The 25,435-nt window shown below is 42.0% G+C and overlaps 1 protein-coding gene across 1 annotated transcript in view; it reads right to left on the bottom strand.

The window, feature by feature from the left end:
* Nucleotides 1–677: 677 nt before the first annotated feature.
* Nucleotides 678–25,435, bottom strand: part of PDE11A (phosphodiesterase 11A) — a 146,989-nt gene continuing 122,231 nt past the window's right edge. Inside the window, exons 16-20 of the mRNA XM_035112278.2 lie at nucleotides 21,056–21,133; nucleotides 17,797–17,860; nucleotides 14,347–14,421; nucleotides 12,985–13,068; nucleotides 678–1,228 (exon numbers count right to left, since the gene is read on the bottom strand). Of these exons, the coding sequence (XP_034968169.2) occupies nucleotides 1,052–1,228; nucleotides 12,985–13,068; nucleotides 14,347–14,421; nucleotides 17,797–17,860; nucleotides 21,056–21,133 (478 nt within the window). The 3' untranslated portion in view covers nucleotides 678–1,051. The remainder of the gene's footprint in view (nucleotides 1,229–12,984; nucleotides 13,069–14,346; nucleotides 14,422–17,796; nucleotides 17,861–21,055; nucleotides 21,134–25,435) is intronic.

The following is a 25,435-nucleotide window of genomic DNA, read 5'->3' as shown; positions in this document are numbered from 1 at the left end:
TTATTGTTAAAAAAACTAAAACTAAAACCAACCTGGAAAAAGCAGAGGTAGTCATTGCTCCATTTGTGACATACTCCAGTGTCACACCAATCTTTAACAGTAATAGTCAAAGTTAATGTGATTCAGAAAATCTACTAGAAAGCCATGTTCATATCCTATAGTGCAAATTCTCTACCAGAAGGCAACAGATTTCATTTTTATTATGCAATTTTCATGAAATACCATTGGGTTTTTTTTCTTAGGGCGCAAAGCAGCTTTAAAAATGTTTAAAAGAAAATTCTAAAGGAACCCAAATTACCATGCAGAAATTTTACCTTTATAGAAGCTTCTGCCTGCAGAACAATTCAAACTGCATTGCTAGTACGAAAGTCTTAAGGAAGCCAGAACAGGTTGGTCTTTTTGAGTGTAATGAAGTTCATATCTCCTCTTCAATAGAGCAAAGACAGGCAGTTTTAAAAACCCTGATCAATCATTTGAAGCTTTGTTGTAAAAAAAGCACACACAACCAAAAAACCCTTCTGTAGAATAAATACAATGCAGGCTTCTCTGAACATTCAAGCACAATAAAAAGAAAAAGGATAACTATGAGAAGTGCAGGTAATAACTGGTTCATATCAGTAAATGCTGAATTAGTGCAAACCCAAGAATAAACTATTCTCTCCCACCCCCGAGCACCTTGCAGATGCCTCAGTCATTTTTACAAAATTTCAGCCATGCTCTCTCTTAATTAAACTAAGCTGTAAGCTTCATTTACGCCAGTCCTTTATGACCATGTTTGTCAGCTTTCAAAACAGCAGCTTGAAATAAGCTGACCAAATGCAGGCTGCACCAAGCTGCTCATGTCACTGCAGATACCAACAGAATTGCAGGTCCTCCCTTCAGACCAAGAGAAATTCCAGGAGGAAAAAAAGGCCTAAACCAGTTGTTTTCATTTGAATTAAGCATGTTCGTGACAAAGCATTTGTTTTGTTTGTTTTAAAATGACGCAACTAAGCTTTAAACAAGCCTTTCAGACACTTCCTATCCTAGCAGCAGGAAAACATGTGCAGACTTAATTTATGACCCCCCGAGACATGGCAAAGGTGGAAGAAGAGGACGACGAGGATGTAGCAGTGGTGCTGGTTGCCTGGGAATGCAGTCTTTTTTGGTGCAGCTCCTCCCACCTATTTCTATTGGCCACCACCGAATCCATCATAGGCTTCAGTTTCCCGTTCACTTTCACCAAAGCCTGGGAGAAAGCAGAAGAATAGGAGTCACAAATCACTGGATTAATAGATGCTCATTTCAGTCCACTGAAAATATAGAATCTTTGCTCAGTTCAGTATTCCCTGGAGCTCTATGAGATAGGTTCGCTTCTGGAACATTTTATGAGACATGGCGTATTTTTGCTGATATGTACTATTCTAGAATACAACTTTTGATGCAGGAGCAGGGAATCTCTGGCCCTACAAATGTTGTTGGACTCCCAATTCCCATTCCCCTTAGTTGGACTCCAGCACCATAAGCAAGACCACAGATTCCTCACTTCTGGTTTAGCAAGCCTGTGTCCACAAAGTAAAATGCAATCACACACCCACCCCTTCATCCAGACAAGCAACAGGCATTATCTCAGTTCAAGCACTAGAGGTGGGTGAAGATGTGGCCTGAGGAGGGTCCCAAGGGTTGTAAAGAGTAGCCTGGCTGCATTCTTCTGCTGGTCCTGAGGTTCTCCACTCCTACTACGGTATATGGGATCCTTGGAAGAAAAGGGGACACAGGTGGCACCGTGGGTTAAACCACAGAGCCTAGGGCTTGCTGATCAGAAGGTCGGCGGTTCGAATCCCAGCAACGGGGTGAGCTCCAGTTGCTCGGTCCCAGCTCCTGCCAACCTAGCAGTTTGAAAGCACGTCAAAGTGCAAATAGATAAATAGGTACCGCTCCAAGCGGGAAGGTAAACAGCATTTTCGTCTGCTGCTCTGGTTTGCCAGAAGTGGCTTTGTCATGCTGGCCACATGACCTGGAAGCTGTACGCCGGCTCCCTCGGCCAATAATGCGAGATGAGCGCCGCAACCCCAGAGTCGGTCACGACTGGACCTAATGGTCAGGGGTCCCTTGACCTTTAATGTGCTCTAATGGAAAGCAAGTTAAAATCATGCAAGTAAAGTAAACTACCTTGAGCAAAAATGTATCTGTGGAAAAAAGCATACAGAACATACATTCATAAACTGATTATGACCATGCCTTTTATCATTCATACATATAGTACATTTTTATGTATATTAAAATAGCCTAGCAACTCAGGTGTGTTCAGATTAGCTAACAAGAATGAGGACACTTGCCAGCCTCAAATGCTCTTCCTTATTGCCCTAGGGTTATTAAAATTGAGTAAAATAAATTGAAGGGGATATTTCCATGGTCTTTGATTTTTCATTCATAAGTAAAGTATAGGCAATTAATTCTATAGAATAGTGATAAAATATATAGTGTAATTAAAAAATACCATCATTTGTTATGCACATTAATCAGGTGACATTTGGACTAGAAAAACTCTGAAGGCTAGATTTTATGTATAGGGTATAAAATGCCTTTCTTCAGAGCCTGCTTTGATATTTAAGCCCTATTTGTACATTTTAATACACTTTGGCTTTGGGACACAGATTCACTCTTTTAATTAAACAGACTACTATAATTCCTATGGAAATTAGCCTTTTAAAAATAATTCAGCCACCAAAGCATTACTCTCAGACTTTCTGGATACAAAGTACACTATTTGGATTTTATATCTGCCTGAGATGTAATTAAAAACTCATTTGATTACTATATATCTTGGCTCTCTTTTACTTATTAAATCCTTGTAATCAATTTTCTTTTATGAAGCTTCTGGGAAATTATCTCAAAAGCAACACATTTCTCTCCCTCCCTGCAGATTCCTTGAACATTTACTAAATAACTTTCTTAGCACCTGTCCGTATCTGAATCAATCCGCCAATTTATTCCTGAGCTGCTCAGATCTTTTGGCTTCAGTACAACTGAGACTCTGTACCTTCAGCTCTTTGCATCGTGTGCCATTTTGTTGAATGCCAGTTGCTTAGTGCTGGCTTTGTGCAGCCTGTTTCTCTCTTAAGTCGTTCCCTTAAGGATTCTGATGGTTCAAAGTTGTTACCCAACCCCTACTCTAACAAAAATGTGACAAGTTTGAGCTTGGCTTGGTTTCCAAAATCTAACTGTTGCTGGATGATACCAAAGAAGTAAGTCATACTGAGGATCTTTTACGCAGACAGTGAATAATTACCATTGGCAAATAATTATTTTTCCTGACTGCAGCCGTTAACCAACACATGCAAATATCAGGGTAAGTCATTACAGGTAAGGCAGTTTTTGCACAAAAGCGCTTGTGGAAGAGAAAACTGGGGGATTTCATTGTAATATTCATACTTTATATTTGGTTGGTAGTTCATTTAAAAAATTCACGAGTGAAACTTCCTTTGGTATTATGAATGGTTATAGCTCTTCCATAAAAAGGAACCATTGTGGACTGGTTCACACAATACATTTAAAAGCAGTCTGTTCGGTGTGGACAAATGTGAAGCATGAACTGGGTACATGAAGTCTTTAGGGTCATGAATCAGAAACATATTTGGGAAGCTACTCTTGGAGGATCCTGAGGAAGCTAATATAGTCCAAGATTCACGAGAACCTCGTTCCTGGGCCATCTCAGGAAGCATAAGGCGGCAAAAATGGTACGGTGAATCAGGCCAAAGCTGCATCTGGTCCACCATCCTGGTCCTAAGGTATATGCTTCTGGAGAGCCCACAAGCAGGGCAAGGAGTCAGCAGCTCTCCCAGGAACCCGTGTTATACTGAATCAGCTCATAGGTTCATCTAGCTTGGCACTGACGGGCAGTGGCTTTCCAGAGTTTCAGACAGGAGCTTTCCCAGCCCTACCTGTAGAATCCAGGGATTTAAATGGGAACCTTTTACTTACAAATTATGTGCTCTACCACTGAGCTACCGGTATTAAGTACTCCCTCATTGTTGTTCCCTGGCAACAGGGATTCAGAGGCTTAGCTATCACGGCTGCTGATAGACTATCCTTCATGCATTTGTCTAATCCCCTTTTAATGCCATCCTATCAGTGGCCATTACTACACATTGTCAAGCCAATTCCACAAATCAGGCGCATAAAGAAATACTTTACAGTGGTACCTCGGTTTACAAACGCTTCAGGTTACAAACTCTGCTAACCCAGAAATAGTACCTCCGGTTAAGAACTTTGCTTCAGGATGAGAGCAGAAATCGTGCTCCCTCCTGCAACTTCAGCCCATCTAGTCCTGCCTTCTTCTGAGGCAGCAGAGGGGAAATCTGTGTATGCACTGCACTTTTAAAGCATAGCACATGACTTCCCCTCAAATAATCCTGGGAATTGTAGCTTAATGGTTTTAGGAGGCAATGAGAGAGTTCCTCACAATAGTTCCTATTTCCCAACATCTGTTAACAAAATAGAATCCTTAAGATTCTTTGAGGTGAATTCATATGCTGTAAATGAGCTTGTCCCCCCCCCCCCTGTTCTAAGTAACAAGCCCTTCGGATATTTGAATGGTGTTATCACATTCTTTCTCAGTCTTCTCTAGGTTACTGGCAAGTACACCCTTCAATCTGTCATTATAGGACTTGTTTACAAAACTTCTGACCATCTTCATTGGCTTCCAATTTGTCTGCATAAATGTATAGCACTCAGTAGTGGACACAGTATTCCAGATGAGATCTTACGAATGCAGAATAAAGTATTATACATCCTGCAATTTAAGAGCTATTTTACCCAACAGTGTTAAGACACCTGTAACTTAAGAGCTTTATAAATCAAGCATCTCTCATTGCCTCCTAAAACCAGTTCCAAACTGGTTCAGAGAACAGTGTGTCACCCAGTGAATTACAAGCAGAACTTTCTGCTGCAATGTAGATTTTTCTTCAGGGCTCCCATCCAAATATTGACCAGTTCAGACTCGCCTGTTTAATTCATGAGCTTTGACAAGATAACAGCACACAGTCGTCTTTCTGCAGATCTAACACTTGTAAAGTGTGTATGTGCAATAAGACCATATAAATTTTGTTTTATTACTGAGCAGAATATCAGAAAGCTACAAGCCACCACAGTCACACTGCTCAGTAACCCACTGGGTTCTAATTAATCATTTTTACTGAGGCAATTGAAAGAGATCCTGGTGACTAGAGGAACTCAAAGGGGACAAAAGGTGTGAGCATGTGAAACTCCTGCAGAGGTTAATAGAGTCAAAACTGGACTGCAGCATGTGTTTTGCTGACTAGGTTATTCTATAGAATATATGGGGAATCATTTCCCCTCCTAAGGACCCTGGAACTTTCTCAGTTCAGATAAATTATGAGCTTTTTTTAAAGGGCCACTATAAGGATGGAAGTAAGTTACAAGAAACCTGGGGTTGCCACCAAAAAATGTAAGTTCTAGGTAGAGTTACCCCTTCTTGCTCTGTAGCTCTTTCTCTCTCTCTGCATGTAGTACAAAAGAAGGTTGGAGACTATCCTCAAAAACAAAAATGAGCAAGTGCTTATATATCACTATGAAAAAGAGGGGGGAAAGCAACCTGGTTACCTATAATAGTTATGGGAATGAGATCCAAAAATGTGCCAGAATTAAAGCAACCAAATTCCCTGTTGCTAAAAGTTAAATCACTGAAGAGCACCGTCTACTGAAATATGTACCCGGGTCATGAGGCGCCATGTTTGTGAGTCAAATATTTTGTTGCTCCATAATAACTTCATTAAAATTGAGAACCTGGTCTGCAAAGAGTGGCTGCTTCAGATTAATGCATAGTCAGCAATCTTTAAGCCATTCCTATGCAAGTAGCCCTAGCAAAGATAGCTTGAGAATTGCAACCATAGGCTTCTGTTTGCTCCTGCAATTCACCATATCCAAAGAGAGTTGGGCAAAACACGAGATGACTAACCATTTACTTCCACACAGCAATCAATACTTGCTGCCTTGCTGTTAAACAGATTTTGAAAATCTCTTCAGTCCATATCAGTCTCTTTTCCTTAGTTAGTTCTTTAGATTTACCCTCAGCTGGGAATTTGCCATCCAGATGTAAGCTGTGATTCCGGTTTGTTCAACACTTACTGCAAGCATTCAATCCATCATCATTTCTAGCCCTTTTCTGAGGCAATAGAGTTTCCTCTTTGTCTTTCTTGTAAACTGAGTAGCTGTTAAATTATCCATTAATCTTCTTTCAGATCCGCTGCAAGTTTTTTTGTTTTGTTTTTTGAACGGAGGGTTTACTTCATCGGCCATCTTTTCAAACACATTTCCCAGCTTCTCAGTCTGCCTCCTCAGGTTCTAAATAGGCACCTTTCCCTCTCAGTTCATTTCTACATATTGCTCAGCTAATTGTCACCTCTTACTTGCCTTTTCACTAAATGAAAACATCCCAATTGCTACACCCTTTTGTCAACCTATTATTCCAACCTATACAATCATACCTTGGATCTCAAATGCCTTGGCTCCCAAACAAATCAGCTCCCGAACGATCGAAACCCGGAAGTGAGTGTTCCGGTTTCAGAATGTTCTTTTGGAACCTGAATGTCCAACATGGGCTTCCGTGACTTCCAATTGGCTGCAGGAGCTTTTGGAAGTTGAATGGACTTTTGGAATGGGTTCCGTTCAACTTCCAAGGTACAACTGTATTATGCTTTGGAGCTGAAGTCATTATCCAGCAGTTCTGTCCTGTGGCCCGTACCGGCTATGCAAACCATTTCCACTCTTCTGAAACAGAAAAGAACCTCAACATTCATGTAACAAAACAAATCCATCATGGGGGTGGGAAACTTAATGTAACTTAAAAGGTAAAACCAATATATGAGATAGATGCATGATATGCAAAGCAAGATATGTCAAGCCTTTCTTTGTTGCAATTGTAATTATTTGTCGTTAGGCGGGTCAATTATAAATGGAATGTAATTAATGAAATGTAATAGCGATGTTTATTTTTGTATTATTGTAACTATTTGTTTTATTACTGTGGAATTTCCAAAAGAAAGCATTTGTAAAAATTAAAAGAAAAAGAAAAAATAATAAGTTGCATTATTGAAATAAATGCACTTTTCGATGATATTCCAATTTTCCGAGTTTCACCTGTATAGTCTCATCAACTATCAGGCTCACCAGATTTAAAACCAACTTTCAAATCCACTGTTCAATTGCATACGTCACTGGCAACCAGAGAAACTTAACAAACTTTCTCTTATAACCCTGTTACCCTCTTGGGACATACATGAGGTAGTTCAAACTGTTTGCTTTGATTGGTATTAAAGAAATCTTGAAGTAATCAAGGTTGCCCCAGATCTGGCCAGGCATGGTTGCCTCTTTTTGGAGCTCCACCCCCTATCTTGGTTGATGTCACTTCCAGGAGACAGAAAGATCTTGATGCCACCGTTCACATGTAGTTCCTGGAGGTGCATGCATTTTCCAGGCCCGTGGGAACTGCTTATGAAGATATGTGAAAAGTTGATTATCAAGAGTTCCATTTGTAATGCTTAAGCTTTGTATCTTCTGTCACAGGCGTCTTTCACGTCCTGTTTGCTAAGGAATGCTCCTCTTCAGCTTCTTCAGATATTGAACAACTGGCACAAGTGATTGTGGAGGGCACAGAAGTGCAATCAGCATCCAAGGCAAAATGTATTTGCTGCACTATGTTGCCTACTGCCCGTTTGGTTCACAGCAGGACATTTACCACCCCCAAGCATTTTGCTTTTCGTTGAGCATATTGTGAATAAATTAGAGGACTTGTTACAACTGCTGTGTTCCGTTGGCATTACCCAACAGAGTCATTTAATTACAGGGTCACACATAATCTATTGCTTAATGATGACAAGCTAGAGAGGACATCAAAACGTTTTTGCTAGCTGCTGAGGCCCTTATGCATGCCCTTTTGTTTGTGTTCCAAGTATATCGTATTTGAATGTTTCCGAGGACTTTCATTTTCCTTCTGTGTTTTGATGTACGAAGTACTAAGAAGACATATAGTGACAAATGTAACCTGACCCTGGAGGGTTGAGATGAAGCAATGCCAATTCCTTTACCCTTTGTACTGCATTCACGGGGATTTAAGAAGGCTCTTTCAAATCCTTGAAAGGAGCATCCCATCTGGAATTCCAAAAAGAGAACAGAGCACTTACAGAAGCAAAGATGCTCTGGGTGTCTCCCACAAAAACACTTCCTGCTCACATTCTTACTCAGGCAAGGGCAGAGTGCTTGGCCTCCGACCTCTGTATCCTTCCATCTCATGGGGTTGCCGTCTCTGCTTAACAACGCAGAATGGTAATAGGTTGGGATTCTTTTTAGCCTCTTTTGTTATCTTCCATTTCTCATAAGAAGACTCCTGTCCCTTGTGTGTGAAGCGCTTCGTTATAACTGAATTTTAGAGAAAATCAAAACAGCTATAAAGATGCCCCTTTGACTATGTGCAAACAAACAGACTGCTTTGATTTGTGTTGTTTAGGGCCAAACAGGTGCAAAGTGAGGGGGCGACACACTTGATTTGCTGCAGAGAAGCAGTGGGTTTGGACAAGGTGCTTAACCCTCTTCTTTCTGCTTGCTCCTTTCCCCCTGCAAACCTACCACCACCACTGCAATTCTTGCCACATTTCGGGTTCAACGTATATCTACCTCATCACAGGGACAAGTGACTGGGCACAAAGTTGTAGAGGAATGAAACAGAGAGCGAGAAAGGTTAAGCACCTCTTCCACCCACTTGTTCTCTGCATGCTGTGGCCTTCCCTGTTGCTTTGCAGCTGTTTGGCAATAACCCATGTTCTCAGACTTCGATTGATCACTGAATTTGGGCCTTTCCTTACTGCACTGATCTGGCACCTTCTATATAATCAACTTTATGTTCAAGGCAGATCAAGAAGACACAAAAATATCCACATTTTAGACACTCATCATTTTAAGCATAAAAACAATGCACACATTTCCTCCAAAGTCTTACAAAGGAGGAGCTGATCCTATCCAACAGAAAAAGCAAAGACTTTTTAGCAAATGAAGGTAACGACAAGAAAAAACAAGCTGAGAATAAACTAGTAAGTATTGGAACCATAATTCCCATGTATATTCCATGTGTGACATTTTGGACTGTAACTATAACATACTGGAGCACATTGAAATGAATGCTTCTCTTCCAGTTGCATGCATTTCCCAGTTCTGTAAGAAAATCCTTGTTACCAAATGATGAATTTGAAACCATATTTGTTTGATAAGCGACTTGCCAGAATGGAAGGACTCCTAACTGATGTTATTTCACAAACTGTGTAGAGTTTTGTGGTACCTTAAAGACTTAACACATTTATTATGGCATAACATTTTATGGACTTGAGTTCAATTCATCAGATGCATGTAGTGCTATTCTGAGATGGCAGGTATATATCTACACAGGTAGAGGGGGGAAACGGAAGCATTGCAAAGGGAAAATTAAATGAAAAAAACCCGAGTGACAACATATGTAAAATAATTACTGCAACAAACTAGCATAAATTATTTCAATTTTAGCTGTCTCAGTTTCGTGTAACACAATCTTAAGCAGGGGTCAGCAAACTTTTTTGGGAGGGGGCTGGTTCGCCGTCCCCCAGCCCTAGTGGCGGGCCAGACTGTGCACACGGTGGAGGGGGCTTCTCTCTCTCTCCCTCTCTCTCTCCCCCAGCCCCTCCCCCTGCCTACCTCCTCCTCTGCCTGCAGTTGGGAGCCGGTGGTGGCGGCGGCGGCGCCTCCTCTCCTTTTTGGGCCAGCTTTCCTGGGCGGGCGGCGCAGGGCCAGCAGGTATGCCAAGCTCCAGCCCACAGCACGGCCATGGGGAGAGGCGGACAGGGAGGATTCCTATCAAAGCCCCACCCCCTTCCTCCGCAGGACAGGGAGAAGCCAGGAAGAAAGAGGGAGGATAAAAAAAAATCGCAAAAAATGGCACCCCCCCAAAAAATTGGGGGGAAATGGCGATCGTGCCGATTGCAGAACCGTTCACGGGCTGGATCCAGAGCGCAATTGGGCCTGATCTGGCCCACAGGCCTTAGTTTGCTGACCCCTGATCTTAAGCATAGCTACCAAGTTCAACTTAATCCAATGGATTTGTTTCCAAGCAAGTCTGCTTAAATCTACTGCATTGTCCTAGTCATTTGTTTTTAAAGGACAACACATTCTGAAAGCAGTATGTAGCAGAAATATACCCCATATTTGTATCTCCGCAAAAAAAACACGGGGGTACGAGAAAAGAGAGGCTGGCCAGGAACAATGCAGGATTAGGAACAACAACTAATCAAGTAATGTATAAAATAATAAAGTAATGTGTGTAGGTGATCAACTACTTTAAAAAATAAGCATACATCCCTATACCATTGTGCTACTTTACAACACGTAGCTGGAAATATCACATTGTGCATTATTAGTCAAGCAAAATATGCAGGGATGACATCAGGATTTGAGGCAAGTTATAAAACAAATTACAGAGAGGGAGAGCACAACATACAGCTGTTCTCTTAATGGGATGTGCAGACAGAGAGACAGACTGGGATGATTTTGGGGGAGTGCAGTGGGGGGAGCCCCGTTCTGCTAGCAGGAGCCTTTGCACTGGCTCCCACTTGTGGAACTCCTTAGTTGCATGTGGCTCATTGTACCTTGAATGCATGTTTGCTTGTTTTTAATAGTGACTGTGAGCAAGCTTGAGCAGCACTGGGACTGCAGCAGGTGGGGAGGCATGGTTTAACCCGGCCTTTCCCTACCTTGGGTCCCCATATGTTGTTGAACTACAACTCCCATCATCCCTGCCCATGCATGAGCAGGGGTGATGGGAGTTGTAGTCCAACCCAAACCCTTCCCTTGCTATGGTCCTGATGTAAATCTCCCCTCAAGCTGCTACTTGGGACTAATGGCAGCACCAATGGGAGCATCCTTTCTGATGCAAATAGCAGCTGGAGAAGTTGTTCACCTGGACCATGGCAGCAGGAAAATAATTAAACTCTCCCTGTCTACCTTCTGCAGTCCCTATGGTGCTCAGGCTTCCCTGCAGCTGCTACTAACATTTTTAAACACACACACAAACACACACACACAAACACAATATTTTGTGTGTGACCTTACTACATTTGTTGTAATATGTGGTGTCATTAATAGTGTCAAAGATGAGGCATAATTGATAATAAGCACTCTAGAAACTAAGGAAGGAATGGCGCCAGATAACAGAACAGCAGAGAAAGCTGTTCTCTGGTAGTAAATGCCTTTATACTGTCAGCAGGCACGCAAATATCCAAGTATTTATCTGCTAATGGGAGAGAGGGAGGAAAAGAAAGAAGGACCATAGATTTTGCACAAGCACAACATGCTATGCTACTGTAACTATTACATTCTGTGTTTAGACAAGTTATTACCATTAAAAGTAGGATTTGTGTGGAGGAGGGAAGAATCCCAGTGGAGATGTCTTGATCATGATGTCCTAACTTAGGCTTCTTAACCATGCATAAATGGGATTTACAGTGCCTCTATGCATCATTGATGCAATGGCTGCCCTGGAAATTAAGACTCAGCTTTATATTCCAGGGAGCATCTCACTCAGTGTGAGACTGTGACATCTAGTTCTCTGTTTACCCCTAAGGCTGGTATGGCATTAACTTCAAGTTCTGACAATGGAAAGAAAGAAAGAGTGCCGGGGGGGGGGGGGGGGAGAGAGAGAAGGAAGAGAGAGAAGTGAAAGAGAGACGGACGGACGGAAGGAAGGAAGGAAGGAAGGAAGGAAGGAAGGAAGGAAAAAGAAAAGCTGAGCCTCTGTTGCCCAGATAACTCCTGCAAGTTTGGAGCTAAGTGATGCTCTTAGTGTTCCTATTCAGCCCTCTCACACAGCCCTCCTGAGATGCTTTTCTTGCCCAGCCTGCTTACAAATAAATTCTGGCTCTAACAAATCAATTATTCTGGTTTAATAAACAATGGTTTTCTTAAATTTCCCCCCTCCTAACTTCTTCCTGAATTTATCTAAAATGTGGCATCCATTTTTAATAATATGTTTATTACAACTTTATTCAGTGCCTAATTGTCATTTGATCTGAAGCTACCAGTTATAATTGTATTAAACTTATAAGGATGAGCCATACGTTATAAAGCCAAGTCAGCTGAACGTTAAGTCAACAGGGTACAGTGAGGGTCTAAATGGGGAGAGCTCAATAGTGAAGGACTTCCATATGAACCACTGAAATCTCTCTCTCTCTCTCTCTCTCTCTGTGTGTGTGTGTGTGTGTGTGTGTGTCCATCCACACCAAACATGTCAGAGAGTCCCCTTATCCATATAAATGGGTGCCTGCAGTGGGGGCTTTGTGCTTCCTGCTTTAAACAGCAGCTCTTCTGTGATGCATTTGAGAACTGTCTGAGATAGTCACCAAGTTTCAGCAGCAATTCTATAACTGGCATGCATGGAGCTCCTGTTTTGAATAACCCTGCAACCTTTGGACCAGAGCTAATATGTGCAAAAGGTCTTTAAAGCATTAAATGTGCAGATGAGGGAGCCAGGGATAGGTGGGTTACTTGGCATGAGTGTAGCCCAGGTGTGTGCAGGTGAGGGCAGCTGCCTCCCCTAAATCAAGTAAATAAATAAAAATACTTAACTCACTGACCAATTGCGTCACAGATAACTTGGTTCTGCCCCACCCAACATAATGCTTGCCCCCCCCCTAATAAATCCTGGCTACGTCCATGTTACTTGGCTATTTTATTTCTCTTCCTTACTGACAGAGGATAGAGATTTGGGCCTCATAGGCACACATTTAGTTTACGACATTAGAAACGCTCCGGCCTCTTTCCCTGCCCTGCGGAATGAGCGAGCCCTCATGAAGATCGAAAGGTCGAAACCTCCTGCAAAGCTGTTACATAACATCTCCCTTCTCCCTTCTGCAGAGAGGCAGGGCTCAGCCAGCCTTCCACCTCTGCAGCAGCGGTATGTAAAATTACCTGATAGAGAGGCGTGCAGATGCTATCAATCCACTCCAGCTGCAATCGAGGCAGTTCATCTTTCCTGTTCCGATCAAAAATGGCCTGAATTGAAAGAGCGGGAGGGAATGTGAGGTTGAGAGTGGAGGGATATGTCATGGTTTATTACTCTGCAGTATTTTACAGATGTTGCTTCATATCCCAACGCTTTGGATCCAGGATCAAATTGGTACAAACTGAATGCTTTTGAAAACCATAATCAATCTATATGAACACTTTCCTATCTTTTGTCTACGATGAAAAACAAACCATTTATTCTCTGGCCCTGTTTACAGCATATGTAAGTTTAATTTATTTGACTGTTATGCCATGTAATTCCTTAACATCAAACAAATCTACCATATTGTTGGCAGCATTCATGTTGCAGGTGGAAGAGAGGAGGAGGAGGGCAATGATAAAGACATGCAACTACCCCCCCCCCCAACTTCTCTTCTTTCTCTTGGGAGGAAAATGTGCACTGCAAGTCTATACATGTCACTGAATTCAAGGGGCATTGCTTCCAGTTAGAGATGGGGGAGAAATTCCGTTTGGTTCACTACCTAGGTAATTCTCACTTTCTGGAATACTACACAGCTATCCTTCACAATTCACACTCCTCCAAATTTTGCAGTGCACTTTTCCAGGCAAAAAGAGCATTTATTATGGGAAATGGTGCATTAAAATGCACATAAATAGTGAAAAGAACATGTAAATATCCATTTTATTATGGGAAATGGCATGCAAAAATCTGTATATTAGGAAAAATGCTGATGAATTTTCATTAGGACTTTAAAAAAAGCAAAGGAGAACTAAACTTAAAGATTGGAAAAATGAGAAACCGAGAGAAACTGAAATTGAGAGGTCCATCAGTACTCCCAGGTAAGTGAGTTTAGGACTGAAGCCTTAGTGAATGATCAGTATGGGCTGCATTTCTCAAGAAAATGTGTCATTATGGGACAGAGAATCTATTTAGAAAACTGAAACTGTTTCCTCTTCCTTTGTTTTATTCACTGGGAATGTTTCTCCTAGGCCCAGTAGCACGCACCTTAGAGACCAACTAAGTTTGTCATTGGTATGAGCTTTCATGTGCATGCACACTTCTTCAGATGCCAATTTTTTGTAAGGGATCCCATTTATTATGCAGCTCAACTCAGCTGTCTCTCAAGACCCAAGAAAAGTACTAATTAATCAATTAATTTTTTTACACTCTGTGGTTTTAATTGCTATATACTTGTGTGTCTTTTCACATTTGTATTTTAACATCAACAACACAGCAACAAAAACAAATTTCTTACAGTATGTTCTCATTTTTACAATGAACTCTAAAATGAGTGATGAACTTACAGAAGGAGTGAGTTTGAGCTCAGATCTCTCTCTGTCTCCTTGTTCAAAGAACTCACTTGTTACCAGTTCGGCAACCTAAAACAAATAGGAAATAATCAGTTAGGATTTCCTATACTATTTGTTAACAAATTTCCTGAGTGAAACCCAGAAGAACATGCCAAATTTTAAATATATGGTTGTCTGCAGCCTTTGCTGACTCAGAGCTGAAGTATTTTAATACAGTGGTACCTTGGTTCTCGAACAGCTTAGTTGACAAACAAATCGGCTCCTGGACGCCGCAAACCCGGAAGTAAGTGTTTCGGTTTTGCAAACATTTTTCGGAAGCCAAACATCTGACGTGGCATCTGCTTGAGTGCAGGAAGCTCCTGCAGCCAATCGGAAGCTGCACCTTGCTTTTTGAATGGTTTCAGGAGTCGAATGGACTTCTGGAACAGATTCAGTTTGAGAATCAAGGTACCACTGTAGTTTAAAAGCTACTCATCATTAACCAATAAGTACCAACAGAATAGGCACCCAAATAATTTTAAGGTTGTTGGGATTATATACCAGGTACAGAGGTTTTGGGTGGAACTGGCACACCCATGTACCAGGGGAATCTGGCTGTTAACTCTAGCTTCTCTGCTTGTTGCTTCAACTCTGTACATTTCTGATCCATTTAACTTCTGAAATACAGGTTTCACTTCTGTCTTCTGCTCTGAACCACTTAACACTACAATTTGCATGGATTTAACAGACTGGAGCTAGTCTTCCTTAACTGCATTTGGAGAATGATAATTGAAACAGGAATGCAAAAATTGGTACTACTTACAGGTGCCGCGTAATACCCATTCTGCATTTTTAAGAACCTGTGTGGCAGCACCTGAACTTGGGAACTCCCTGCCCATTGAGATCAAGAAGGCACTTTCACTGTACTGTACTGTACTCTTTTCGGTGCCTGCTAAAAATGTTAAGACAAACCTACCCAGGTGCTTAGAAGGTTGAGGCAATTTTAATCTGTTTTAGTATCTGAACTACTTTTGTAGGTTTTAAAGAATGGTTGTGAATTTCTTGATTTTATTTTATCTTTTTGTAAACCGCTTTGAGGTGTCTTTGGTGTGTGTGTTTTTAACAATCAAGCAGCGTATAAATTTTATGGGATAAAATAAATAAACGGCACCAAGCTCTAACTGGATAAATAAATGTCATTTTGAAAACATGTGTTCATAACCTGGTGGTGGCTGAATATAAGCTTAGCCACAGAACTCAAAACAAAGTGTTTCCTTTTTCTACCACTGCCATGTGATGTATGCATGGAGTCACTTCACAGATAAGCCCCTCACGAAACTTCCCCCCCCCCGAGGGCTGGGTGTTTTGGGGGAATCATAGCTAAGTGGGAGAGCACGTTCTTTCCATGCAAAAGTTCCCAGATTCAACCCCCAGGATCTTCAGGCAGAACTAGTTAAAACTGCTCTCTGAAATCCTGGAAAGCTGTTGCCAGTCAGAGCAGGCAAATGGAGCTTGCCACCTTTGCAAAAGAAGCTTCCTCAAATATTTAATTGGGGGGGGGGGCAAAGGCCCCTAGGCCCCTAGGAGTTGGCTGCTATGCCTAGGACAATTCAAGAAAGCAAAATATTTTTTTTTCTTGTTTTCCTCCTCTAAAAACTAGGTGTGTCCTATGGTCAGGTGCGTTCTATGGAGTGAAAAATACGGTGTGTGTGTGTGTGCATGTATATATATATATATATATATATATATATATATATATATATGTGTGTGTGTGTGTGTGTGTGTGTGTGTGTGTGTGTGTGTGTATAATATTCTACTTCAGAGTCAGCTACATATATCTTGGTTGTACACGAACATCTAATTACAAGAAGAGATTAAGAATGTTTCAACACTTTTGTAATGTTTTATCTACTTCATTGATTTAATTTGCCTTCAGAAAGGGTTAGGTTATAAATCTAATTGAAATAAAGCTAAGGATACATATGAGTAACTTCTGGAAATATGCAATGTTCTTCTGCAAAGTTAATCCTAATTGGGATTTTCAGGTGGTGTTTCTACAACAATATGCTTTTAAAAAAACAAAAAACAAAACCCGAATGTAGTATCATTTTCTAAAAATCTAGGGATGCAGACAGCAAGGGATGTTGGCCCCTTGGCTATTGATGTTCTCTCTGTTCCTAATGTGTGCACAATTGCACACTATGTGTTGAAAATTGTATTGGAGATCATATACTATCTGAAATGGCGAGTAGCATAATTTAATGGTTTTCTAGCTTATACGATCAGTACTATCCGAAGCCATCATCCTATGGAGAACACATTGCCTAATGGTCAGCTTTCAGGCCTTCCCCCTTGCCAGGTGCCCCCCCTTTTCCAACATGTGGGCTGAGTACATACACCATACATTTAAATCACATTTCTGGAAACTGTAGTTTATCCCTTACAGAGCTACAATTCCCAGCACCCTAAACACACTACTCAGGATGCTTTGAATGTACAACACATATGGAGCTAAATCTTGATTATAAGAATGTCAACGTTAATGAGAAATGAAGTACAGTAAATACAATCCTGGAAAGTGGGTATTTGAAAATGGGTTCTTTTTCAAAGACATCGGGTATTATTCAATGAAGTTTTACTAATAATCAACGCACTGAAATTAATGCACATGACTACAATAAGTTAGGTCAATTAATTGCAATGGGTGTACTCTGAGTTAAATGTCACTCAATGCTATATTCTGGAGAGAGAGAACACGACACTCCTGGGCAGGCAGTAGGTATTTCTCCTCTGTGATATCAACCATTTGACATTAATATCAATAAGCTATATATCAATGAGGATTTTAGATGGCATGGATTAAATTACAAGTCTCTTTTAGAGTTGGAAGCTAATCAAATTATAAAGATGAGTGAGGGGATGCCCTGCAAATGAATACATGGAACCTTTTACAAACGTTTGTTCAGGCCCAAATGTTCTTTTTAAATCTATTTTTATATTTAAAAATATTAAAAAATATTGCCAACTGTGTGCAAAGCTTTCTAGGTATCTATTTCCCCAAACAGTCGAGTTTTGAAGCTCTCCTCCAATGATCCACACTTAGCATTTTGCCTTCAACATTTTGTGGTAAGAAGGTGGTTCAGGAGTTGTCGAACAAAATAGGAAAACGTCCCCTCTTACATTCCTGTGATTTTATATGCAGTGGAAGAGTTAATCTTGTGGCTCTGATGATGGAATCAGAGGTGTTCTTCAGACACCTTAGAAAGACTCAGTGCTATCAAATAAACATGAACAACGAAAACATTGGGCAACAGGACCATGCCCAGCAGAAAATCTGTGTTATTTTAAAACACAGCAATGCTGCTGCAAATTGATTGCATATTTGGCCCCTTCTATGTCAGGTTCCTGGGAAAACAGTTGCATCAGTACCTCCTCTTCCTTGCCCTGCTATTAATCATGACTTGCCTGTCTTGAAATCTCCCACGGTTTGGTCGCAGCTCCAAGGTCACAGGCTGTCATTAGCATTGATCTGAAAAACAGAAATGAACAATACAAGATGAACAAACCTTTTGTTGCTTTCCTAAACAAATGTGCCTCGGCTACATAACTTGTTTTAAACACAGAATTAGCAACTTTTTCCCTTAGAGAAGGGACAGCACATCTCTGAATCTCAAGAGTCAGCGCCGTTTTTAATGCCATTAGATATAGCAGAGCTAATGCATTATAGATCATCAGATAATGAATTTTCAATGCTATCCATTGAGTGCTACAAAAGAAACATGTATCACCACGGACTAACTACTAATTTTGCTGCACTTTGACTAATAAAGTAATATTTATAATATACAGGGCAGCTGGGGTTCTGCCATGATGTAAGAAAAGGAGTTATTACACAATAAATACAGATTGGGCTAATCTATTTGCCTACTTATAAGTGACTACCGTGGTAAGAGAAAAGCTATAACCATGAGAGGCATTCCAGACACTGTTTAAGCAGTTTCTACGGTTCATCTGCAATAAAAACCCCAAGATTTACAGTAAGGACTACACTGTTTCACTGTAGTTTAATACCTGGCTACAATTATGTTTTATAAGTGTTGGGAGAAAGGAACTATTCAGCTGGAGAAAGCATTTATGTACAGGACATGATGCAGATAAAACTATGAGGAAGCTCAAATGAAGAACAAGGACAGTGGAAATAAAAGATGTGGCATATATACTGCCCCGGCTCTAAAATTGGGAATGAGTGAAATGATATGGAAAAACAGGAAACGACCCATGCCTCCACTAAAACACAAGGATCATTCCCATCACATGAATAGCTCCATTCATAAATGGCATGTGTGCCTACAGGAGAAAGCTCCCGGGATGTTTCCTTGCTCTTTCACAAAAGTTTCTTGGTGGATGTAGAGGTTGTGGTGAACTCTGCAAAGGATGCCCTTGGGAGTGGTGGGTCTGATGGGGCGGATGTAGAGAGCAGAGATGTGTGCACGGTGGGAGGAGGGGGGGCATGTGTGTGCACCAGGCACTGTGGGCGGCACAAGACCTGCCTGAGACAACAGCTACACATAACACTAGAGAACATCAGGGCTGTCCTTTCAGCTATACAGTGGTACCTCCGGTTGCGGACGGGATCCATTCCGGAGCTTCGGTCGGATGCTGAGGTTTCAGCAACTGGAGGGACTGTTTCTGCGCATGCACATGTGGCGGTAGAGCGCTTTTGCGCATGTGAAACCCAGAAAAATACTTCCGGGTTTGCCGCATACATATCCTGAAGGATACGTAACCGGAGGTGAACATAAGTACGGTAGAGGTATCACTGTACAAAGGACTTGACACACAGAGGGGGGGTTGACAGAAAAAATGGGTGGCCCACTCGCTGATGCCTCTGGCAGTGCTCATCCCTTCCCACAGGGTACCCCGGAGTGAATGGAATCCTCTACTAAAAAAACCCAGGTTGCCCACCTGCAGCTTTGCTAAATGTTAATTGTCGATACCTGTAACAAAAGAGCTGCTTCGCATGGCAGCAATTTTGGGCAACAACTAGATGGGCAAGGAAGGAATGCTTAACCCATCTGCCTCCCACCCCCCTTTTTACTGCAGCTCCCCACCTATGCCACTGCCCGCCCCCACCACCCCATGGAGTGCAGCTTTGTGAAGGTAAAGTATGTTTCTAGAATGCTATGGGGGTGGAATGAGAGGGAACTGCAGCAGAAAAACAAGGGGTGGGAAAATATTAAGGTGCCCACTCTACTCTGCTGCTGGAAAGGGGCAAATCGGCAAATCCTGGTTTCTCTCAGTTTCTCATTTTTCCAATCTTCTTCTTAACACCATTTTGATTATTTTTTTAAAAAGTTTTCATGGCTTTACCAGCATTTTTGTGAGAATTTATCTTAATATAACGTTTTAATGTAACTTTCCCTAATATAATGCAGTTTTGCAATGCCATTTTCCCTAACACAACACATTTTGATGTGTTATTTTCACCAATATATGCATTTATGGATACTTAGCATATGAATTTTAGCACACATTACTTGGGCTGCAGAACTGTGTTGCAAAATTCACTGGAGTGCGAATTTTCAAGGATAGCTGTGATTCAGTTTGCATATTGCTTCAAGACATACACATTTCTGTAAATGTCTCTTTAAAGGTGAAATGAAATGAATTTCTCCTGCTGCTACTCAACTTAAAAAGCTGTCACCCTGAGGCAGCTTTTCTGCAACAAAAGTGGCCATGGACCAACATCTTGGGCAGGCCCTAGTTTGATTTCCAAGAGCTTGTTAATGTTATGCTGCTATATGGTATACATATTCGTAATGTTCTGGTTGCTCTTCCCAGGATAAGTCTGTCGTATGACATAGTCATTCTGTGGGCTGAGGAATGCATCATATTTACCAGGGAGAATCATTCTGCAGCAGACAGTAAATAGTTGAATTTTCATTGACTTTTGAATGGGAGAAACCAAACCGCATGCAAGGTAAGTGGCAGACCTCCCCGGCTCCAGCTAAGGATCTTATAAATGTGAGAGCAGTGTGTGAGAGGGAGCAATAGAAGCAGGTTTTGCTTCAGTAAGACAGATAAATTTCAGCCTGAGAAAGATGGAGAGTAAGTAAGCTTCAAGCCAAAAGAAGAAGAAATTGTGGTTGTTGGTTTCCTTACTGGGCATCTGACACAAGGCAGTAGATTTGCTGCTTTTAGGGTTGCTATGCTTTCTGCCGCTACCTATATCTGATTTGTATATTCGTAAATAAACCCAAATATTGCAAAAATGTCACAAGCCTGCTGTCATCTATCTTTCCAAAGGAAACCAAACTGAGTAGGCACAGTCCCTGGAAAATCTAATCACTCAGAAGAGGAAAGCATAACAGTACTTGTACAAAAATTGTGCACCACAGTAATCATGGAAATCATATTAAGAGTCTCCACACTCTTGCCCAGGGCCGCTAGGGACATCTGGCAGAGGTTAAAGACTCCGTGTGATGACAGCAATCTCCATGGTGATTTAAGCATTACATCCTGGCGAGGGATCGCTAGTCTTGGAGAGACCCTTTTGGCCAATAGCTGTGCAGATCCCAAGCCAGGAAGCAGTGTTGCTGGCTAGCTCTGAACTTCCAGATGCCTGTAAAGAATATGGTCCTCCGTTGCTGCAGATAGTCTAGTTTCCCAAAACAATCTTGTTAAACAAATGTGCTGCATACCCAACCCCAGAGGCCTCACTTACCGAAATATCTCCCGCTGGCTCTTAACATTCCAGTTGTAGTCACCTTTGTTGACAAGTTCAAAAAACTCAGTCCTCCTCCTACAGCAAAATGTATCAGTGGGAGGAAACAAGAACATTTATAAGACTTTGTTGTAATGCTTTCAATGGAATTTTGTGTGAGAACATTGTGCTTCACAGTAAGGTTCTTCAGAAACCACTGAATTGGCCCTCTCCTCTTATTCCCATCAATACAGGTAGCAAAAGACCTGGGGAAAAGCTTTCCTCTGCTCCAGCATATTTTTAAAAATTGTACAATCATTGTACAATCATACAGCTTAGTTCTCGAACGTTTTCGCTCCAAACGCCACAAACCTGGAAGTGACTGTTGTGGTTTGTGAACTATTTTTGGAAGCTGAACGGCCAGTGGGGCTTCCAATTGGCTGCAGAAGCTTCCTGCAGCAAATCATAAGCCGCGCTTTGGTTTCCAAACATTTTGGAAGTCAAACTGACTTCTGGAACAGATTCTGTTCGACTTCCAAGGTACAACTGTAGTTGCAGGATGAGTTCTTACAGCAGTTCATCAATGTCATAGTCTCCTGACTGTACACTAGCAGCAAGGATATAATTATGGAAAATTATTACTCTAAAGAATGAAGTATATTTAATAAATATTCATGTTTTAGAAATATATGAAGTTGCCCAACTTTCCAAAGTGATATAATCTTCCCTGGCCCTTAGTCAAGTGCTATACGATCATGGACAATCAGAGCCCTGCCCAGCTATAAATCTCACTGAATGGTGTTGGGCCACAAAGGGTTGATGAGGATAAAACAGCATAGCCCTATGTGTGTGTCTCTCACTGAGCTTCTTGGACAGAGGGTGGGATACAAAGGAAATGATAAATAAGTATATAATTATGAAAATACTTGGCATGTTGGCTTCTCGCAATGAGGGAACCGCCAGAAAGCCCTTGGCACTGGACCTCAGTGTCTGGGCAGAACGATGGGGGTGGAGACGCTCCTTTAGGTATACTGGACTGAGGCCATTTAGGGCTTTAAAGGTCAGAACCAACACTTGGAATTGTGCTCGGAAACATACTGGGAGCCAATGTAGATCTTTCAAGACCAGTGTTATGCGGTCTCGGCGGCCGCTCCCAGTCACCAGTCTAGCTGCCTCATTCTGGATTAGTTGTAGTTTCCTTCAAAGGTAGCTTCACGTAGAGCGCATTGCAGTAGTCCAAGCGGGAGATAACTAGAGCATGCACCACTCTGGCGAGACAGTCCGCAGGCAGGTAGGGTCTCATCCTGCGTACCAGATGGAGCTGATAGACAGCTGCCTGGGACACAGAATTGACCTGCGCCTCCATGGACAGCTGTGAGTCCAAAATGACTCCCAGGCTGCGCACCTGGTTCTTCAGGGGCACAGTTATCCCATTCAGGATCAGGGATGACTTTTGGACATCACAATGTGTTAAGCCATGTAACTAACTGAAAGACCGTATCACAGACAGGATCTGAAATCTTGATATTCCATTAACTGTGCTTGACGTAGGGTCTTATCACGTTTGGAATAGTTTGGCTGCCACTATCTCATGCTGCTCGCAATTATGGCTTACAATTTCCACCCTTATGTCTATAATGGTGGTTATACATACACCAAAATGGGGTTGGTGCCACCAGTATGGTCCATTACAAAATGCAAATGAAAGGAGACAAAAGAACAATATGTGGTTTTTTAAAAAATTATTGAACTTTCTGTTTATTTAATATAGTCTGCTAATGAAGACTCAAGTAATATTTTTCCCCTTGCACATTTTTCTTTGTACATCCTATCAAAAGTTCATCCTGTTCATTTCTCTCATGCAGATTCATGGCATGATGGTCTTAACAGCCCCTCTGGGAATGAGCACTGCAGTGATGACAATTTTAACAGCCCAGACTAGCTGGGCACATAGGCTTTAAATCAATCTTATCCATAGCTGTTCCCATGCAACGCCGCATTGCGTCAGCGCTGCACAAGGTGTTTTTGAGAGTGGCTCCTTGTTTTATTCAACTAAAAAGAAGAAGGCTGCAACTTTAAACACATTCTTCACAAGTACCACATTTGAAAATCCAATTTCCCTCATTGTTCAGCATCCCTTGAGCAATGTGCAACAAATTAAAAGAGTAAATAATATCTTCAGCTGCGATCAAAACATTACCTTCCTGCACCCATCTTAAACAATTCTCGTCCTTTTACATCATAAAGGTAAGACAGGTTTCACAAGCATTAGCTTTAGCTAGGGGTGTGGCAGAACACTTGATGCCTTTATAGCACCTTTCTTGCGCCTGAATCTCAAAGAAACGAATGAAGAAAACCATCATCAAAGGGGGATTTTAGTATTGCAGCAGCTGGGCTCCTGAATTAGATTGCACCACTCACCGCTGGCCACATCCAGATTTATTCATTTCAACCATTTATATACTGCTCGACACCTTAGTCTCCAAGCAGTAAGGTTAAAAAGATACACTAAAGATAAAATCAGTTAAAATGAAACTTGCTTTAAAATGCTTGATGAAATTAATCATCATCATCATCATCATCATCATCATCATCATCATCATCATCATCATCTCTTCACTAGGTGCCGGACGTTCAACAGATCATCCTGCTTCCCACAGCGAGTGAACACCAAGCAGATGCCTCTGGAAAGCCCACAAGCAGGGTTTGTAGGGAAATTACCCTTTGCCACTGTCGGCTCTCTAGGAGCTGATAATCAGTGCCACGGCATCTCTGAATCAGTGTTAGAAGCTCAGATCTATTAAGCTCGGCACCAAACAGCTCCTTGAACCAGGGTTACAGTCACCAAAACGGAATGCCTAGCTGCCATTTTTGGGCCAGGCAGCTCAAAAGTCGCATTTTTCAATACAGTGGTACCTCTACTTACAAATGACTCGACTTACGAATGAAGCTCCGTCCGCCATCTTGGATGCTGCTTAGATAGGATTTTTTCTACTTACGAATTTTTAAATAGGGTTGCTTCGACTTACAAATTCTTTCTCCCAATGCATTCCTATGGGATTCGACTTACAATTTTTTTAGACTTACGAATGTGTGTTCGGAACGCATTAAATTCGTAAGTAGAGGTACCACTGCACCACTTTTTGGTTCCTGAAATTCATTCCAATTTTGCAGATAAAATATAATGGATAGAATTCTACAGGATGTGTTGCTAGTGTGTGCAAACAGTCAAGATCCAAGGATCCTCAGGAAACGCACCTCCAGGTGGTGGAGAAGTCAGGTGCCATCCTGGCACCTGGGCACCTTCACTTGGTCGCAAGTGACCAACAGCCAGGTGCAAAATGCACCTGCCGAATTTTCGAACGCTGCACTGAATATGGGGGATTCGTTTAGCTGACGTGCCTAATAGCTTACCGATAGACCTGTCCTTGAATTTGTCGAGTGCCCCCCTTTTAAAGTCATCTAAACTTGTGGCCATCACTAAGCCTGATTCACACCACGTGAACGTCACCTTGCAGCATAGCTGCCAAGTCTCCCGTATTCCCCGGGAACCCCCCGTTTTTCCAGCTGTCCCCAGCCGAAAAAACAGATTTTTTTGTTTTCCCCCGGTTTATTCTGGCGCGGTGGCCATTTTGGAACTGGGCGGAGCATGCTCAGAAGCGACTTTTGATGCTGCTTTGCCCAGTTCCAAAATGGCTGCAGTGCGACTTCTGGTGCGGCGGCCATTTTGGAACAGGGCAGAGCAGCATCAAAAGTCGCTTCTGAGCATGCTCCGCCCATTTCCAAAATGGCGGCAGCGCTACTTCCGGTCTGCTACTTCCGGTCCAGTCCCTTATTTCTCAGGCCGGAACTTGGCAGGTATGCCTTGCAGCCCCCAGCTACAAGTTCTGTTTCTTTTCCTGTGTCTTTTAACAACATGCACGGCAGGCCGAAATTCAGCAGCTGAACATTTTCTCAGCAAGGAGATACTGTACTGGGAAAAGCTTCACCCAGGCCCAGTATCAGTATGTAACATCTTTAACAGCCGCTGAGGCTGTGGTACTCCACTGCTGACACCTGCCCTTACATTTTTCTGCTGGCAGGCAGGTCTCTCTAATCGGTGCCAGATACCAACCATTTGCATTCCCCACAATGCCCCTCACACAGCATGGTGCTGCCTTGAGCTAATTTAGCTTCTGCCGTTTTTCCTGCTACCAACGCCCTCAGAACTGAAACTACCAAATACAACAAGAGCACCGCCACCCCCCCAACCAAAAAAAACCAGCCACAACTGAATCTGTTAACTGTTATCTGTTGAAAAAGTAGGTGTCAGGAGATATGCAAGTTCTGTGGTATTTGATCTGTGATGGCAGTTTCACCCATACATTGCACAAGGGGCATGTAGGTCTTGCCCCCAAAGCA

The sequence above is a fragment of the Zootoca vivipara genome, chromosome 1, assembly GCF_963506605.1.
Source record: "Zootoca vivipara chromosome 1, rZooViv1.1, whole genome shotgun sequence".
In the NCBI taxonomy this organism is placed as follows: domain Eukaryota; kingdom Metazoa; phylum Chordata; class Lepidosauria; order Squamata; family Lacertidae; genus Zootoca; species Zootoca vivipara.
The sequence above is the reverse complement of the archived record's forward strand: the minus strand, read 5'-3'. Positions and strand labels throughout refer to the sequence as shown.